This window comes from Barbus barbus (assembly GCF_936440315.1).
Source record: "Barbus barbus genome assembly, chromosome: 30".
NCBI lineage: Eukaryota > Metazoa > Chordata > Actinopteri > Cypriniformes > Cyprinidae > Barbus > Barbus barbus.
Genome location: NC_136758.1, coordinates 28,438,139 through 28,458,284, shown reverse-complemented (window position 1 = coordinate 28,458,284; position 20,146 = coordinate 28,438,139). Strand labels below are relative to the sequence as shown.

The 20,146-nt window shown below is 34.7% G+C and overlaps 1 protein-coding gene across 3 annotated transcripts in view; it reads left to right on the top strand.

Annotated features, from left to right (window-relative positions):
• The window catches only part of LOC306849960 (inverted formin-2-like), a 39,183-nt gene extending 19,273 nt beyond the window's left edge, over nt 1-19,910 (top strand). Inside the window, exons 13-23 of one of the 3 annotated variants that reach the window (XM_079385353.1) lie at nt 3-103; nt 2,503-2,573; nt 5,523-5,630; nt 7,019-7,089; nt 7,445-7,565; nt 7,640-7,804; nt 9,253-9,355; nt 11,151-11,303; nt 12,871-13,398; nt 17,336-17,389; nt 19,279-19,910. In XM_079385353.1, the coding sequence (XP_079241479.1) occupies nt 3-103; nt 2,503-2,573; nt 5,523-5,630; nt 7,019-7,089; nt 7,445-7,565; nt 7,640-7,804; nt 9,253-9,355; nt 11,151-11,303; nt 12,871-13,398; nt 17,336-17,388 (1,474 nt within the window). In that variant the 3' untranslated portion in view covers nt 17,389; nt 19,279-19,910. Of the gene's footprint in view, nt 1-2; nt 104-2,502; nt 2,574-5,522; nt 5,631-7,018; nt 7,090-7,444; nt 7,566-7,639; nt 7,805-9,252; nt 9,356-11,150; nt 11,304-12,867; nt 13,399-17,335; nt 17,390-19,278 lie in introns of all 3 variants that reach the window. The other 2 variants (XM_079385352.1, XM_079385354.1) reach the window with 2 other exon arrangements.
• Nucleotides 19,911-20,146: the final 236 nt, after the last annotated feature.

Below are 20,146 nucleotides of genomic sequence, written 5' to 3'. Positions count from 1 at the left end.
AGTTACCAGCTGAGGATTGAATGCATGTTGCTGTGTGAGGAGACGCTGTCTGTGCTGGAGATCATGAAGCCGAAGGTGGAGCTGGTGGAGACCGCTTGTGAGGGTGAGTACAAACCACGACTGACCGCTGCTGCTTAAAACCATTCTGCTCTTAAAGGTGCCATAGAATGGAAAACTGTATTTACCTTGGCATAGTTCTGTTCATGGAAATGACATGCTGTGAGCCTCAAACACTATTATTTCCTCCTCCTTATGTAAATCTCCTGAATGCAAAAGACCACTGAAAAATAGGCGAATCAGAACATAACCTGACATAACAGTCGGGATCACTAATAGTTACGCCCCCAACATTTGCATAGACCCGCCCATGTTCTAGACCAGGGGTTCCCAAACGTTTCCATTCCACGACCCACCTAGACAAGTCTAGTCCATTTCAAGACCCACCAAAATATTTGAGATCAAAAAACGATTGACATTACTATAAGCTTAATCATAATTAAAAACGTATGGCATAAATTACGTATTTAAAAATAATAACCATTTTATAGATCCACTTCACTACTAATATTTCCGTTTTAATTTCTTCATTTACAGACGTTAATGAGTATGAAATATGTCCATAAAACCTCAATGCGGTCACTCCGGTGCGGCTATGAGCTGTAATCCGCGCTGCAAGTGTTAAACTCATCACGGGGTTCAGTGCAGAAAATGCCTTCAACCCAACATTTTTTTTTTTTTTTTTTTTTTTTTTTAGCAATGCATAAGACGCAGAGCAGAATTATCTCAACAGGTTAGAGATTAAAATAATTGTAAAAAATAATAAACAGATGTCTAATTTTAAATAGACACTAAAGACCAAAATGACACACAAAAATTATTTTGCGACGTTAAATGTTCAGCTATATCTTCGAAAGAAGATTTTTTTTTTCTCTATATATTTTTTTTCTCCAATCTTTTGCAGAACACAGCGCAGTGAAGTGAGCGAGTTTCATTAATAATGCAGACCGAGCATTTTAATAATGAACCGTCGCTCTGAGACCCTCACTGTTAATACAACTCGTGCACGCCCGCGCTTCAAAACACACAACGCATGTTTTAAATCCCGGCCTTTGCGATTCGAAAAGTTGCATTGAGCAATATAGCAGTTTGTAATTTAATCTTTGTATAACGTCCAGCCCTAGGAACTGTGTGTGAATCATTTAGCTGCCGCCAAGTGGCTTTGTGCGACCCACCTTGTCCCACTCTGACCACAGTTTGAAAACCCCTGTTCTAGGCCAGCCGACCAATCAGACGTTCTGTACATAAGATTTAATTTACCACATAAACCGAGTAAGGAGAGATAACGGAGGATGATGGCGAATGATTTACAGATCCTGAGCTCCACTGACAAGCATCTGATCTTGTAAAATGTGTGGTAAGTACTGCCGCTCCATAGTATAAACAGAGTTTGTGCGATCACGAATCTCGAAAGTGAAACTAAAAAGCGATCGTGCATTCAAAAGCAGTTTCAATGCCCTGCATATTAATAACGGCTCCCTGATGCCCACATTTTATATACAGTATAATTACCCAGCGATATAACTGCACGAGAAAGTATTGAAATATATATTTTCCCTGTGTTTCCTTCCTGCTCTGTGAGCTGCTGAAATGAGCCGCACTGAAACAGCCAATCAGAGCAGAGCTCAACATTATTATTCATGACCCTTCCACATAAGCCAATAACAGACCATTTAATTCTAGGGACAAATCCTAGGGTTGTATTCTAGAGACTTTTTGCCCTTATCTAAGCCACATACCTTCTATGTAGATATCAGAGGACAGTTTAAAATATTGTATCGGTGCATTCTATGGCACCTTTAAAGATCTTCTGCGGAGCAAAGTGTAATGGCCAGTTTAAGATTTGACTCGTTCAGTGAGATTCTTGTGCATCATGTGAGAGATCATTTCATTAAATCTCGTCCAAAAAAAAAGCTTTAAAAACATTTTTAAAATGAATTTATTTATTTGTTTGCTTGTTTAATGTTTTGTATTGTTTTATTATTTTTGTTTTTGGATGTATTTTATTTATTGATAATGCTATGTGTATTTATTATTTTTTTTTTTTTTTTTTTTTGTATTTGTTTTTGTTTTTCTATTTTATCCATTTATTTAACTAATTAGTTTATTGGTTTTATTTGTTTTGTGCATTTTAGTTTTTATTTGTTTATTTTATTTATATATTTTATAGTTTATTTATTTCCTTTTGTCTTTTTTGTTTATTTTATTGTTTCAGGTATTTTATTTTGTTGAAATTTACGTTTCGCAAATTAAAAGTTCACTGAAAAACATTTCCCAGAAGTTCAGACTAAATTTTGGAAAAATCAATGCATTTGTTAATGTTTTTCACATTTTTGTTTAATGTAAAGTATTTATTAGTGCACACAGAAATCATATTTTTGCTAAATTAATGAATGCACCCAAAAATAACATTTTTGATCTCAGTGAAGTGTGTGTCGCCCGCAGATCTCAGGAAAAGTTCACTGCTGCCCAGTTTCTGCAAACTCATCCTCGACGTTGGAAACTTTCTCAACTATGTAAGAAAATCACAATTAAAGAAATCTTCATCAAAGCAATTTGGTAGAGTCGCTATGACATGTCCCTACCAATATCCAGCAACTACTAAATTGTCCCTAGCAATAATTTTGATCAAACAATTAAATGTGTATGTAACCATTGTTGTAATTTTGGCCACATCTGAAATGGGTCACACATTGATATTACATGAGAAGTTAAAGAAATAGCCGCTTTCAAGGATGTATTTAATACATGTGGAGTAAGAACATATAAGAGCCGAAGTGTTTAAAACATTCGAGCACATTTCAGCTGAATGATAAAGTATACCCTCTTTAACTTATATTCTGCTGTTTTGTTCATCTGCTCTTTTTACATTGACTATCACTCTATATAGACTAATATAATCACATACAGCAATCATTTCTCCATTTATTTTATCTAACATGTATTTTGAGCTGCAGCTCGTCATATTAATGCAGTGTTTCACTAGTTAGCAGTAAAACGCTTACCTCACCTGAATATGTTCGAAGATTTGTTGGTATTTTATTTGTAAACATCATACTTTTTTTGCTTATTTCAGTTAATGTCATAACTAGCAAGCTAAGCCAGTATTACGTTTCCATTACAGATTTGCGCAAAACTTTAGCTATATTTTATAAATAACTGATTTTGGTAGGGTTATGTATATCGCAGCCACTGCACTAGCCATCGTATTTAATAGGAGGCATTTTTGCAGAAGCACAAGATTGACTAGAGTGGCCGTGATCAGCTCCAGTGATTTTTACGTATGCTATGTGACCTGTAAATGTGAAAATAAACATTTCCATTGCAGTTTTGTGAAATTGTACTTTTTCGAATTGCCACCTCATGAAAGCGTGAATTTTTATTTTGTGATATATGGGGGATTTGTTTTGTTTTCTCAATTAGGTGTTTCCATTAGGCGTGTTTTCAATTCGCAGTTTCAAGTTGTGCAAACATGGCTGAAGACGCAAAAAATGGCGGAAAAGACAAACCGATTCAAACGAATGAGTCATTTACGCCGGAACCGCTCCGATTGATTTAAACTCGTGACTTCGGTCATTCGGTTCAAGCGATTCACTACAACCCAGATCAAAAGGCCATTCATTTTCGAATTTCGACATCGATCGGATTTTGGATCATTTGATTCAGATTGGGACTTCAAATCGTTTCAAATAATTTGATTTAGATCGGGAATTCGGAGTGGGTTCACAAATCATTTCGCAAATTGAATGATTCATGATCTGCAGTCCTGATCTGAAATGGTTAGTTCAGATTGGGACTTTGGTGCATGGATCACGAATCATTTGATTCAGATCGGAACTTCGGAGCGCGTTCGCAAATCATTTGATTCAGATCGGAACTTCGGAGCGCGTTCGCAAATCATTTGATTCAGATCGGAACTTCAGAACGTGTTCGCAAATCATTTGATTCAGATCGGTACTTCGGAGCGTGTTCGCGACTCATTTGATTCAGATCGGTACTTCGGAGCGTGTTCGCGACTCATTTGATTCAGATCGGAACTTCGAAGCGTGTTCGCGACTCATTTGATTCAGATCGGAACTTCGAAGCGTGTTCGCGACTCATTTGATTCAGATCGGAACTTTGGAGCGTGTTCGCGACTCATTTGATTCAGATCGGTACTTTGGAGCGTGTTGGCGACTCATTTGATTCAGATCGGAACTTCGAAGCGTGTTCGCAAATCATTTGATTCAGATCGGCACTTTGGAGCGTGTTCGCAAATCATTTGATTCAGATCGGAACTTCGAAGCGTGTTCGCAAATCATTTGATTCAGATCGGAACTTCGGAGCGTGTTCGCAAATCATTTGATTCAGATCGGAACTTCGGAGCGTGTTCGCGACTCATTTGATTCAGATCGGAACTTCGGAGCGTGTTCGCGACTCATTTGATTCAGATCGGAACTTCGGAGCGTGTTCGCAAATCATTTGATTCAGATCGGAACTTCGGAGCATGTTCGCGAATGTTTTTTTTTTTTTCTGATTTTTATTTTATTTTTTTATTAAACGGTAGAAAACTGGTGGTGGTTGAGAAGATTCCCCACTTCCATGTAAAGCGCTTTGAGTACCCAGAAAAGCATTATATAAAAATTTAACACATTATAATATCATTATTATTATTATTATTATTATTATTATAGAACAAACCATTAATGCAGTAGGCCTACAGTTTTCAAAACAAAAACAAAAAGTAGGCCTATACATTAATACAAATCCATTAAGAAAATTAACAGGTTTTAGTAAAAAAAGTGTAGTAACCATGTTTTTTATTTTTTGTATAACCACAGTTTTACTATAAATACCATGGTTAAACTATGGTTAGTGTAGCAAAACCATGGTTTATTTGTTTACCATGGTTTAACTATAGTTGTTTTGTTTTAAACCATGGTTAATTTTCATAAGGGATGTGTTGCCAGGTTAACCAAAAAAAGCTTGCAGGAAACACAAATGTATGAAATTATATATTCTATTTTACAAATGATATATTTGGCTATATTCTCTTTTGAGTAGTCAAACAATCCAAAGAAAACCTCTTTAAAACAAAGAAAAGTCACCTACAAAATGAGATTAGATGAACATTAAAAGATGTGAGTACAAAACAAGTGAATGATCTTCCTCAGAAGAGACAAAAACAGCAGACTTGTATTATAATTGCGTCCATAAGCTTGTTGTTTGACCTCTTCATATTTAAGGAGAGAAGTGTAGTTTTTGTTGATTTGATTTTATTCATGTTAATGTTGTTAAATGTGTGGCAGTGCATCAGTGATTGTCTGCGTCTGATGAAGTTAGTTGATGGAAATGTTGTATTTTGTCAGTCTCTGAGCAGCAGGCGATCAGGAGGCGTCTGTGGCCCAAATCACCCTGGAAATATACTGTTTTCTGTGTTTACAGTGTCTTAGTTCCTCATTTTGTCAATTTTTCGTTTTTGCCAGGGAAGCCACACAGGAAACGCAGAGGGATTCAAGATCAATTCCCTGCTGAAACTCACCGAAACCAAAGCAAACAAGAGCCGCATCACGCTCTTACATCACATCCTGGAGGTACAATATTACAATACACCTCAGCAGCTTTATTTATGACTAAAACTATTTCAGTAATTGAAAAGTAAAACACAAATATTACATGGGGAAACTTTTTAAAACTTATTAGGTTTAGAATTACAAATGCCGTCGTCAATTCAAGTTTATTTGTATAGCGCTTTTTACGATACAAATCGTTGCAAAGCCGCTCTACAGGAAATTAAGTTTCCACAATATATTTATATATTGCAGAACCTTAATATATTTAACTTATGGCAAAATTGGGTAATTCTGTATGTTGTCTGAGCATTGGCATCCTCTGAGGTCCTCTGAGGGGTTGGCATTATCTTTTCTCAGGTGTTCGGTCATCTCAGATCATTTAAGGGTTGGATCCAGACTGAAGCTTCTGTCATTCCTAGTTACCACGGGATGTTAACTGCAGTACAAGATTATAAAATGCATTATGTGAATGCTTGGCTAAAGAGATGTGTCTTTAATCTAGATTTAAACAGAGAGAGTGTGTCTGAACACCGAACGTTATCAGGAAGGCTATTCCAGAGTTTGGGAGCCAAATGTGAAAAAGCTCTACCTCCTTTACTGGACTTTGCTATCCTAGGTACTACCAAAATTATTTATTAAAAAGGTTTTTAATTTAAACAGATTTTAATTTTTTACATTTTAATATTATGGTTATATAAATAGTTGTTTTTAATGTTAAAAATAATTTTCATTGGTTAAAATATTTTAATCGGCAATAGTCTAATTAATAACTTCTATAGTTATGTTCAGTAATTTTAAAGTAATGTTTTTAGTTCATATTGAATTATTTAAATACTAATTAAAGTTCTTTTTGATATTAAAATATTGTAATACTACTAAAAGTTTAAAATATCAATTAAAAGTCTAGTCATTTTTTATTTAAAAATGTTTTAATTCATATGAACACTTTTTAAATGTTTGTACTATTAAAATATTTTAACAGGCAATAGCCATTTTTAATCAAAAATAAATGTTTAGGTTAATATAATTTTTTTTTTTTATTAAAATATTTTAACTTAATAAATACTAATGTTTTTATTAATATTAAAATCTTAATTATTTGTTGTTTGTATTTGTTGATATAATCTCAGAGCCACTGTTGGATTTATGCTGTCAAGCTCCAAGAAAAGACAAAAGCATCATAAACACAGTTCCTATGACTCAAGCACTTTATAACCATGTCATTTAATCCTTTTATGTATATGTCCTTTGGCAGAATAAATACTTTTTGTAGGTCAGAATGACATGAGAGCGGGTAAAATCTCTGTTTTTGGATGAATTTCTCTAGTTAAACTCTGCTTTCTTAAAAGCGCTCCTCCTGCTGCTCTCTGTGATCAGTGCTGAGTGTCTGTGGATCTTGTGATTTCCAGGAAGCCGAATTAAACCATCCAGAGCTGCTGGAGCTTCCAGACCACATCGAGGCCTGTGAGAAAGCAGCCAGGTAAAACAATAGATCATTCGTGTGTGTGTGTGTACTTGATTATGCTACATTGTAAGGACCAAATGTCCCCACAAGGATGGTAAAACCTGAAATTTTTGACATTCGGTCCCCACGAAGGGAAAACAATTATTAAAAATAGTGAATGATGTTTATCTGAAACTGTAAGAATGCAAACAGGTTTTCTGTAAGGCTTTGGGTTAGGGGATAGAAAATATCGTTTGGTCAGAATAAAAGTAATAGAAGTCTATGGAAAGTTCCCACAATTCACAGAAACAAATACGCGTGTCTGTGCGCATGTCACGAGATCAGCTGTCGCTTCAGTCGTTTCTCAATCACCTTTCAATCGTTCTTTCAGTGTAAATCTGGACTCGATTCAAGCCGAAACCAAGCAGCTTCTGAAGAGACTGAGAGACGCGGAGAAGAAGGTCTCCTCATCGCTGGAGGACGTCCAGCAGCAGTTCTCGGGGCTCATCGAGGTACAGTTTACACTGAAAACAGCTGCTCTTTCCAGCTTTGTGGTGTTCCTGATGTTCCTGTGATGTTTGTGCAGAAGAACCTGACGGCGTGTGAAGCTCTGGACCAGCGTTTCTCCAACATCGACAGCAGGAAGGGTGATCTGGCTCAGTATCTGTGTGAAGACATGGCTCAGCTCTCGCTGGATGAGCTCTTCAGCACCATCAAGACCTTCCGCCAGCTCTTCGTCAGAGCCCTGAAGGTGCGTGAGCGGTATTATACGCAAACCTCAACTGAGCAGTGAGACGTATTAAAGACCAGAATATAATCATAATTAAACACTTTCTACTGATATTAAAATCATTTAAAGGTGCCATAGAATGGAAAACTGTATTTACCTTGGCATAGTTGAATAATAAGAGTTCTGTTCATGGAAATGACATGCAGTGAGCCTCAAACACTATTATTTGCGAGCCACTAAAGGGACATGGTTAGCGCCTTGCTAATGTTACATTACAGTACATAAGATTTCACTTACCACATCAACAGAGTAAGGAGAGATGAGTGAATGATTTACAGATCCTGAGCTCCACTGACAAGCATCTGATCTTGTAAAATGTGTGGTAAGTACTGCCGCTCCATAGTATAAACAGAGTTTGTGCGATCACGAATCTCGAAAGTGAAACTAAAATGCGATCATGCATTCAAAAGCAGTTTCAGTGCCCTGCATATTAATAACGGCTCCCTGATGCCCGCATTTTATATACAGTATAATTACCCAGCGATATAACTGCACGAGAAAGTATTGAAATATATATTTTCCCTGTGTTTCCTTCCTGCTCTGTGAGCTGCTGAAATAAGCCGCACTGAAACAGCCAATCAGAGCAGAGCTCAACATTATTATTCATGACCCTTCCACATAAGCCAATAACAGACCATTTCATTCTAGGGAGAAATCCTAGGGTTGTATTCTAGAGACTTTTTGCCCTTATCTAAGCCACATACCTTCTATGTAGATAGAGGACAGTTTAAAATATTTTATCAATGCATTTTATGGCACCTTTAATATTAAAAACAACTTTTTAATATTACATCTATTTTTAATATTAATAATTTATAAAAAAAAATACTATTAAAAACTAATATTTTTAATGACAATGTGACCCTGGAGTGCAAAACCAGTCATAAGGGTCCTTTTTTTTTTTTTTTTTTGTGTGGACCCAAGTGCTGTTGCTAAAATCTTTAAAAGGCTGCGTACCAAAACGTCCAGTGGACCGGATGGTATTTCAGCTCTTTTGCTTAAAACATTTGCTGATGAATTAACTATATATTATATATAGCTAATATTGTAGTTGCTTTTGCTATTAAAAACAATTTTTAATTCATATTAAAGTCATTTTAATTAAACCAATATTAAAATAGTATTATTAGTATTAAAATACCTATTTATAAGAGTTTTTTTTATATTAATAAAATGTAACGTAAACGTAATTTTAAAATGAATAGTTAATATTAGAGTAATTTATAATTCATTAGGAACTAAAATGTAAAAATCAAGTCTAATGGCAGTGCATGCATGCTTCTTGTTAACTGAAAATCAAATAAAAACAAAATAATCAAATTAAATAAGTGATATTATATCCTTAATAAAATAACACTTGAGTGGTTTGTTCACATCACAGAGGTCAGGAAATGTTGTTTCTTCTGCAGGAAAACAAGATCCGTAAAGAACAAGCGGCCAAAGCAGAGAAAAGAAAGCAGCAGCTGGCGGAGGACGAATCCAAGAGACAGAAAGGAGAAGATGGAAAGATAAGTGAGTCGTAACAAACTATTCCTGTCCGTTTATTGGGTTTGTGTTATTGTCATTATAGCGCCCAGCGTTTCTCTCTCATCACATTCAGTGTTGAGATTCAGTTTTTCAGTACGCTGTAGAATACAGATGTTAATGAACCCGGTTCAGATCTTACATTCACTTCCAGTATTTCCAGTTTTCATTTCACATCAATAATAGAAACCGCTCTTTCTGATCTCTTTCTGATCTTCTTTTCATTTAAAAGAGGCTCAGAGCCGCAGGAAGACATCATCATTGCATCATTGATCAATTAAAAACTAATGTATAATCTATAATGTTAGGCTATTTAATATGGAGGGCCAAATTACTCAAATGAAGAATTAAATGTTGAGATATATAAATAAATCGTTAAATGCATCAATTTCTTTAATTTCTGCATTTATATATGTATTTAATGTATTTATTCATTCGTTCATTTCTTTATTTCCTCCCTCCACATTTAATTTTCAGGGTTATGGTTGTGGTTTCTTTGGTCTTTCTAATGTAGGCGCCTGTTTCTTGTGCTTTAATACTGGCAGCTGAACCGCGGCTTGTGTGCTGTAAATACAGACCAGTATCATCAACTGTCGTATTTTCCAGCGGTCTCCTCTGAACAATGTGTGCCATGTGCTTAGATGTATGATATGGCCAGCATACCTGTTCCTCTTTAGGGTGACCATACCTGCCATTTCCCCCAGACGTGTCCTGGCCAGGATCTCTATAGGTTTTGGCTTTGTGTGTGTGTGCAGACCGATCGGTGTATGACATCAATGGTTCCTTATGCTTTCGAAACGCTCTCGAGGTACTCTGATGTCATGCACTGAGCCGCGCCGCTTTAAGTCAAACACACTTTAATATGAACGCGTATTTGCATCGTTTTGACCGTAGATCCCACCTTCTCACACACACCATGATTGGTCAATTATGTACAATGCTTGCATGCTATTGGTCAAACTACTTTTCAAAACCAAAACTAATCCTGGCCAAAGTGTTTAATTAAAATAGTCGTTTATTAGTTTTCTAATTCATTTATTCATTTAAACGAATATATTTTTATTTAATATTACAATATTTTAATATTAATTGTTAGTCATTTTAAATTTAAAAACAAATGCTTTAATATTAAAACATTAAAGTTTTTAATGTTAAACTTTTAATTAATAGTAAAATATTTTATATTAATTAATACTTTATTAAAGTGAAATTGAATTTTTTTTATTTAATTCAGTTTTAATTAAATTAATGGTTTCAAATTAAAATAGTTGTCATTTTTAATATTAAACAAATATTTGTAATACTATTACATTAATATTCGTTGTTTAATATTAAAGTGTTTTCAATAAATCAAACACTAATGTTTTAATTAATATTACAATATTTTATTAAGTGTAATATTAAAGTTTTTTTAATTAAACAAATGTTTTTCCATTCAAATTACAGTATTTTAATAAGTAACAGTCATTTGAAGTTAGACTAATATATTTTATTTAATATTACAATATTTTAATTAACTTGGTTAATATTAGTTAAACTATTTAACTAACATTGCACTTTTATAGTTTTTAATATTCAAATTATTATAAATAATAGTTACTGTTTTTAACTAATATTAAAACATTTCGTTTTAATATTAATATTTCAATATTGTTGCATTTAAAATGGTTTGTTAATGAACTGTTAATGGGACCAAATGTTATATATTCACTTCCAGTGTTTGCAGCCTAAAAATGCAGCTGCTCTTTCATTCAGCTCTCTGATAGAAATGTGTTTCTGTCAGTCCGTAGAGGCCCGGCTCCGCAGGACGAAGTCTGCATCATCGATCAGCTCCTGGCCGACATTCGCAAGGGTTTCCATCTGAGAAAGACTCGTCCCAGGTGCGAATCGGAAAGTGCCCCTTCTAGTGAAATGCATAGAGATACAGGAGCGTCCGGTAAGAATATCAGCCTGTGCGGCTCTGAAGCGGCTCCGGTGCCAAAGTCTGAAGCGTTCGTGTTTGTTTCTCCGCTTTCTCGCGCGAGCGCTGCTGTCTGTAGTGAGTGCACTGAAGGGGTCCGACTAAGAGCAGCTGCTCAATTTATTATTCCATAAAAACTGACTGTAATTTTCACTGCAGTCCAGAAAGAGCTTTTATTGAAACTATTGAAGTATCACAAGTTTCTGACCCCTTTAAAGCATCACTCATAGAGTCGGTGTGTGTGAAGGAGCGTTTAAACATGATTCCTCACATCCTGCTGCTCCACCAATCAGCTTTGCCGCTTGCTCTCTTCACTGCTTCTGATTGGTTGTTCACACCAGTCACATGCCAAAAACCTGCATGTCAATATAAATACAAGCTGTGAACTGCAAATGGGTAGTTGACATTATTTATTCAACATCAAATTTTCTGAATGTTTAAGGATAAGTTGTATATCCTATAAATGGTGACAATTACTTTTAGCTTATTCAGCTTTATATAGGGCTGCATGATTAATCACAATATGGAGTAGTGCTATAAACCCTGCCGGTTTCAATCAAAATATACATTTGATGGTTTAATATTTGAAAATTAAGAAATTTGGAAAATTAAGCCATAAATATTTGTATTTTAATTTTCCAGTACAATGTACAATAAATAAACTTTACAATAAATTATTCTTATTTTATAATAAATACTTTTTTTAGTTTATGCGGTTTTTTTCATTGTTTAATAATAATGACCGTTTATTATTATTAAATATATTATATAAAATATTGTTATTTAATTATTTTGTATATATGTATGTATGTATGTGTGTGTGTGTATATATATATATATATATATATATATATATATATATATATATATATATATATATATACTGTAAAAATGTGTATATAATATTAAATATAATAATATTAATTTAATATATAATATTATCATTATTGGCATATATAATAATAATAATTTATTATTATTATTTATATTATATAATATTATCATCATTGGCATATATAATATTAATTACTTATTATTATTATTATTATTATTACTTGTATTATATAATTTAATATATATTAAAGAACACATAATAATGTATTTGTTGTTGTTTTTGTTATCAGAAAAATCATAATTTTATGTGTAATTTTATTTTTATTTTATTATTTTTCCTAAATCATTCAGCTCTACCCGTTTACCGTCACTAGTGTATCAGATGGTCCTGCAGTGTGACACATTTTTGGAAGTACTGCTATTCCATGTTGTCGCTTAAATTATTGGAACAGCAGGCACAATAATGAAAGAAAATGATTAAATATAGCATGTTAGAGCATGTCACAAACTGATGTCAACTACCCAAACTCTAGCTGTACGCTGCATGTGAACAAGCAGGACTTATCATTCTGCAGAGAAGTTGTGTACATTTTGTAGATTTAAAAACTCAACCGACCCTCAAAAGAACGTGGCTTTGCTCCATGCTTCATCTCCATACGACACATGCTTCTGTTCCTGAATAAACCCGTCTCTTCTCATCCTAAAGCAGCAAGTGTCAGGTCTGTCGGAGAAGAAGCTGGATCGTCTGCGGTCGAAACATCTCCAGGAGATCAAGCCAAAAGCTGCAGCACCAAACCCAGCTCTGAAGCCTCCTCAGCGAATCACAGGGAGCCGGAGGAGCTTCGATCTCCTGAAACCACCTCCACAAACACTCAGGAACCAGCCGATGCCTCACCCAGCTGCCTTACCTCAGTCAACACCGATCAGAACCACAACGGAAACAGCATCAGGTCTGCAGACGCTCATGTGACTCCAGTAAACACAAGTGAGCCTTTAACTCCCACCGACTCCAGCACAAACAGCAGCTGTGATAATAGTGACTCTGTGAAGAATAAAGACGAGCTGCTTCATTATACGGATGACAACGCTAACGATTCGTCTGGAATCCAGCAGGCGTGTGATGATGTAGACGGAGTGATGCCACAAGCCCCACCCACTCCCGCTGTAGGCCCCGCCCCCCGGAACCCTGAAAATAAAAAACATTTCCTCCCAAGAAACAAAAAAGGCAGTAATGAAGGTAATCTATTTATATATCTAATAAAGGTCATTTTTCAGCATCGAAAGCGTTTTCAAAATATTTCGCTAATATTTTGGTTTGCAAACACAGTAAATGTTTTATTTATAAAGCCGATATTGATTATTAAAATATTATTTCATAATATTTTAATGTTTAGCATCAATTTGCTAAAGTCTAGCTGCTGGGATATTTCTGGTAAATTCTCAAACGCGTTTTCCTGCAATTCGCAATCCAGATATTTGGCTGATTGTTTGAATTTCATTACAGTTCATTCCAAGATAAAAATAATTTTTTTTCAAAATAATTTTTCTAAGTCACATTTATACAATTTTCTGTTATTTACATGGTCTTCAATCAGCTCAATGCATTACAAGTACTACATTTAAATCTTTAAAAAATATAACACATAACCTCTAAATGATGTTATAATATATAAAAAAAGCTTTCATTTAATTTTTTTATATATATATATATATATATATATATATATATATATATATATATATATATATATATATATATATATATATATATATATATATATATATATATATATATATATATATATATATATATATATATATATATATATATATATATATATATATATATATATATATATATATATATATATATATATATATATAAAAAACACATTAGTATATTACTATTAAAAAAAATTACTTTATTTGCTCATTTATTCTTTGTGAACAACATACAGACAGTATATTTTTAATATTTGTTTAATGGCATCTTTTTTTTATGATAGAAGGCAAGTATCACTGACATCAATACTACTGATGTCTCTAGGAAATATTTCTTTCCTAACTTTTATCGATTGACTATAGCCATTCAATATTAAGTATAATTTAAAGCTATCAATTTGACCATTCATTTGACTTTAAAAAATAACTTCTAATTCAAGTGAACTTAAAACTCTTCACATAAACCCATTATAATAAATTTCATATTTTGCTACCTGTGCCCTTCAGCAAGTAGAAAATAGGCTATACAGAAATGAAATATTAAATATAGATGAATCCTTGGAGCTACAAAAGTGATATTTGTGTGCGCAGTTGACGAGCACGTGCTACAAGCACAGTATAACAGCTGACAGAAAGATATTTATAAATTATTATTAGTTTAATAAACCACCCTAACTTTATTCATTCATTCAATGATTCTAATAATTCTTACATGTTTCCCCCACCTAAATTCTCTTTACTATAATTTATATATTTATTTATTTGTATTATTATATAATATATTATTATATAACCCCCCATCCACCCAAATTCTTTAAACTGTCACAATGTCACAAGTGGAAATATATAAATATTTAACTTCAATACAAATTGTTGTTGTTATAATATTAATTAAATTAAATATTTTTATTATTATTAGTGCTGTCAAATGATTAATCAAGTAATTGCATCCAAAATAAAATCTTTTGTTTACACAGTGTGTATACTGTTTATTTACCATGAATATATAAATACAAACACATGCATGTATATATTTAAGAAAAACTTAATGTTTATATAGTAAGCATTTATATATAATAAAAATTATATGAATATAAATATATGAATGTAAATACATGTAAATTTAAAAAAATATAATGTATGTGTGTGCTTTTATATATTTATACATGTGTGTATATATACATAATATATACACAGTGCACAAACATATATTATGTAAACAAACTTTTTTTATTTAGGATGCGATTTAATCGTTTGACAGCACTGATTATTATACATTTCCTTCAGCCAACCCATCTATATACGGTGCCCTCCATAAGTATTGCAACAGTAAAGACACAATTGCTCTGCTGGCTGTGGAGTCAAGACATTTACAAATATGATTAAAAGATGAATATGAGACAAAACTACAGAATGTCACATTTTATTATTAGCCGTTTCAACACATACATGTTTTACCAAATAAAAAGAACAGCACTTTTAGAGTTCATCCCACTCATTGATGTGAGCATAAGTATTGGGACAGTTGAACATAAGGCAGATATAAAAGATTAAAAGCTATTATTTAGTTGCAGATCCCTTGCACACAATCACAGCAGTGAGTCTGTGACCCATAGACATCACCAGACTCTTGCTCTCATCCTTTGAAATACTTTTCCCAGCCTTTAATGCAGCCAATCCCAAGTGTTGCTTGTTTTGGGGAGTTTCTGCCTTTACTCTCCTCTCCAGCTGCTGAAATTCATGTTCAATCAGATTTAAATCTGGAGATTGACTTCGGCAATCTAACACTTTCCATTTCTTTGCTCTTATAAACTCCTTGACTGAACTGCAGGGTGTTTTGGTTCATTGTCCTGATGCAATATGAAGCACTTCCCAATGAATCTGGTGGCATTTTCTTGAATATTGGTAGCAAGATGGTTTTGTACCCTGCCAAATTCATTCTGCTACTGTCATCATACATTAAGTCATCAGTAAAGTTGAGAGGGCCTGTTCCAGAGACAGCCATGCATGCCCATGCCATGACACCACCTCCACCATGCTTTACAGATGAGGCTGGATGCTTGGGATCATTGCAGTTCCCTTTTTCTCTCCACATTTTTGCTTTCCCATCACTTAGATAAAGGTTCATCTTTGTCTCATCGGTCCATAAACACAGTTCCAAAACTTCTGACTCACCTTTGTGCTTTTCTGCAAACTCTAATCTTGTCTTTCTATGTTTGGTGCTGGTCAGAGGTTTGCATCTTGCTGTGTAGCATCTGTAATTCTGTGTCAAAGTCTCCTGAGGACAGTAGATTGTCAGAGCATCACCCCAGCTTTCTGGAAGTTGTTGGTGATTTTACAGACACGTCTTTTAGGATTCATTTTCACAGCTTTTATGATTTGTCTGTTATCAACTACTGTTGTTTTCTCAGCCGATCAGGTCGTTGTTGGTTGCTGGTGGTTTCCAAACTCTTGATTTCTCCATGCCCTTTGTTTTTGCTGGAGCTCTAACTGACTTCCTCTTTTCTTTTAGCATCCAAATTGCTTGCTTTTCTCTCAAAGTCAGCTCCCTCGTCTTGGGGCAGTCGTGGCCTAATGGATAGAGAGTTGGACTTGTAATTCTTTAATTCTTGTAACCCGAAGGTCGTGGGTTCGAGTCTCAGGTCCGGCAGGGATTGTAGGTGGGGGAGTGAATAACCAACAATACCACGACTGAGGTGAGACCCTTGAGCAAGGCACCGAACCCACAACTGCTCCCCGGGCGCTGCAGCATTGGCTGCCCACTGCTCCAGGTGTGTGTGTTCACTACTGAGTGTGCACTTGGGTTAAATGCAGAGCACAAATTCCAAGTATGGGTCACCATACTTAGCCACACACCACTTCCCCCCTTCCCTTCCCTTCCCTTCCATCCTGGTTTGTGTGTCATCATCGAATACAGAAGTAATGGATATAACTGATACGACACATTCCCTGCTTTTAATATCTGAAGAATTAATGCAACAGGACACAGCTGATCACTTAGAAAGACCTGAGAGGAAACTGCTCCAATACTTATGCTCACATCAGATAGAGGGATGAAACTCTAAAAGTGCTGATCTTTTTATTTGGTAAAACATGTGTGTTGAAACAGCTAATAATAAAATGTGACATTCTGTAGTTTTGTCTCATATTCATCTTTTAATCATATTTGTAAATGTCTTGACTCCACAGCCAACAGAGCAATTTTGTCTTTACTGTTGCAATACTTATGGAGGAGACACAATGTTGTCGTTTTCCAATGACATTTCCAGAAACATCCGTGTTTTTGTAGCACTGTTAATGTGTGGTGCTCTGTATTCTCTTTGCTGTCAGATGTTAACTATCTGGCGTTAGTGCATTACCTCTCGCTCTGAGCCGAGGTCATGCCGTACAGAGGCTTGAAATGAATGTCAGTCATTTCTTCAGTGTGTCTCTTTTTCTTTGACCCTCTGAAGTGAAGGGTAACAGAGGGAGTGGACGCTCTAAAAAGGGCTGTGTGTTACAGTGAGGTAGGTCAAACGCCTCCCCATAGAGAACTAACAGGACCGAGCTGGACATCCGCCTGTGTCAAAACCGCCTAATCGATCTCTAACCAGACCTCTCTATTTCCACACGGTGTTCACTAGCTGTCCAGCTCTGTTATTAACATTGTCTCGTCCTGAACTCGTGGAGATCTGCTGTGGTTTGTTCTCGTCCTCGCTCCGTCAAATAAACTTCCTCTCTTTCGTCATGAGAGACTGTTCAATCATTTCTTTACGTGTGGTTTGTCTCGTCTCATCATAACTGATTCCATTTCTTTGTGTTAAATATATCTGCTCGTCTGTAATTTTAATCAGCAACTTAATTGAATCATTTTCTAAATTAACATGGGTTTGGTGTCCGTAAGGTTTGTTTCTGAAAGAAGTCTCTCCTGCTCACCAATGCTTCATTTATTTAATCAAAAATACAGTGAAAATAGCAGTTTTCTATGTGAATATGTGTTAAACTGTAATTTATTTCTGTGATGCGCAGCTGTATTTTCAGCATTACTCCAGTCTTCAGTGTCACGTGATCCTTTTTGTGGAAACCGTGATTCATTTATTTTCAGGAATGACTAGAAAGTTCAAAAGTACAGCTTTTATTTGAAATAGAAATCTTTTGTAACATAAATGTCTTTTACTGTCACTTTTGATCAATTTAATGCATCCTTGATGAATAAAAGTAATTTCTTTTAAAAAGAAAAGTCTTACTGACCCCAAACAGAAGTGTATATTCATGTAAATCACATTGCAGTTTGTTTGTTTGTTAATGACTAACAGTGAATGATTGACAGCAGAGGTATGTGAAGATTTTGGTCACGTTATCAGTGAAAGTGTGTGACCTTTGACCTGACATGTTTTAGGGTTATCCGGGGCTTTAATCTGTCTGTCTGTGAAGAATGAAAGACAAAGCAAATAGTTTAGAAATGAGTCCAAATGTGTCTAAATTGTTTAACAGCGAACACTTTGTTCTTAATAGGAGCATTTAGAGGTTGGACTTACTGTGTGCAAAATATCAGCCATGATTTTTTACAAATAAAATGTATGGGTTTTGTTTTGGAGGTTTTAAAGTATAATTTCTAAGATGATTTGTTAAAACCATTATGTTTGAGCTTCTGTTTCTCTGTATACTTCTGTAATTGTATCTTTAGTAAAACTTGAGGAATTGCAGTTCAGTTTCTTATGCTACTTCATCATAATTTAAAGGAATAGTTCATCTAAAACTGAAAATGCTGAAAATGTGCTCATCTAAGATTAGGATGAGTTTGTTTCTTCATCAGGTTTGTATAAATGTGTCTCTGCATCAGTGTCTCAGCAATGGATGCTCTGCAGTGAATGGGTGCCGTCAGAATGAGAGTCCAAACAGCTGATAAAAACATCATAATCCACACCACTCCAGTCCATCAGTTAACATCTGGAGAAGACTAAAGATGAAACAAATCCAGTATTAAGACGTTTTTAACTAAAATACGAGTCCATAATAACACTTCCTCCAGTGAAAACGTGTTCTGGTCTGAATCAGGAGAGAAATCTGCACAGATCAAGCAGCGTTTACAAGACAAAACAGCTCTAAACAAATATGTGACTGGATTTTGATGCGAGAGACAACAGGAGATGCACTTTTTCACTGGAGGAAGCGTTATTATGGATTATCAATTTTAGTTAAAAACTTCTTGATGGATTTGTTTCATCTTTGGTCTTCTCCAGATGTTAACTGATGGACTGGAGTGGTGTGGATTATTGTGGTGTTTTTATCAGCTGTTTGGACTCTCATTCTGACGGCACCCATTCACTGAAGCTATTCCTTTAATGCTGATCTTCTTAAATCAGTGCCTAATGTTGGTGCTCAAAGTTTAAACTTGTTTCTCCTCATGTTGCAGGAAACTCTAGGAAAAGGAGAACAAGAGGGAGAAGGAAAATTTGAGTCCGCTCCTGCAGTGATCCTGTTTTTTCTCTGGATCTCACTGGAGCGGATGCAATCAGAGCCGCTGTTTCAGCTGCTGAAGAGCAACTGATGGCGTAGTTTGAAGAAATATACATTGTACACTGTGTATTTGAGTTTGGCTTAAAGAAATGTATTTTTAAATGCTAAATCTTTAGATTTGACCAAACTGTTTTAAATATTTGCACACTGTAAGATACATTTGAGACACCAAAACTTTGTTTACATATGAGTGTGGTTATAGGAGAGGAAAATTTATGGATTTTTGCTGTTTCTCAAACCTTTAAGATAACTTGCTGTTAACTGTTAATATTGCTCTGAATGTAAACTTTAAATATTGTGAAGACGTTTGGCATTAATGCTGAAAAGTATTAGTATATTATGATATAAGTTCGAAAATATTAGTGTAATAAAATGTATTTGCAGAAATGATTAGATTATATTTTGTGCTTGCAGTGGTTGAGCTGAACTGTTTGGTATCTTCATTTGAGTGTGACTCATATTTATGTCGGTATGTATTTTCATCAAGAAAATCTCTAAATTATATATAAATAAAAATGTGCAATCAGTGTTGAGGTTTGTTCATTAACACCCAAGCTCACATTCATTGCAATTTGAAATTCATTAGAAGTTAAATTCATAGTTAAAGATGCTGTAATTTCTTCGTGCCTTCGTTTCTAAACTCCGCCCCCAAATGAATGTCAGCCAATCCCAAGCTTGCAATTACGAGCAGACAAAATGATTGACACACTGATGGCACACACTTCTGCCTCTGTTTACCAGTTATCTAAATGTACAAATGCTCC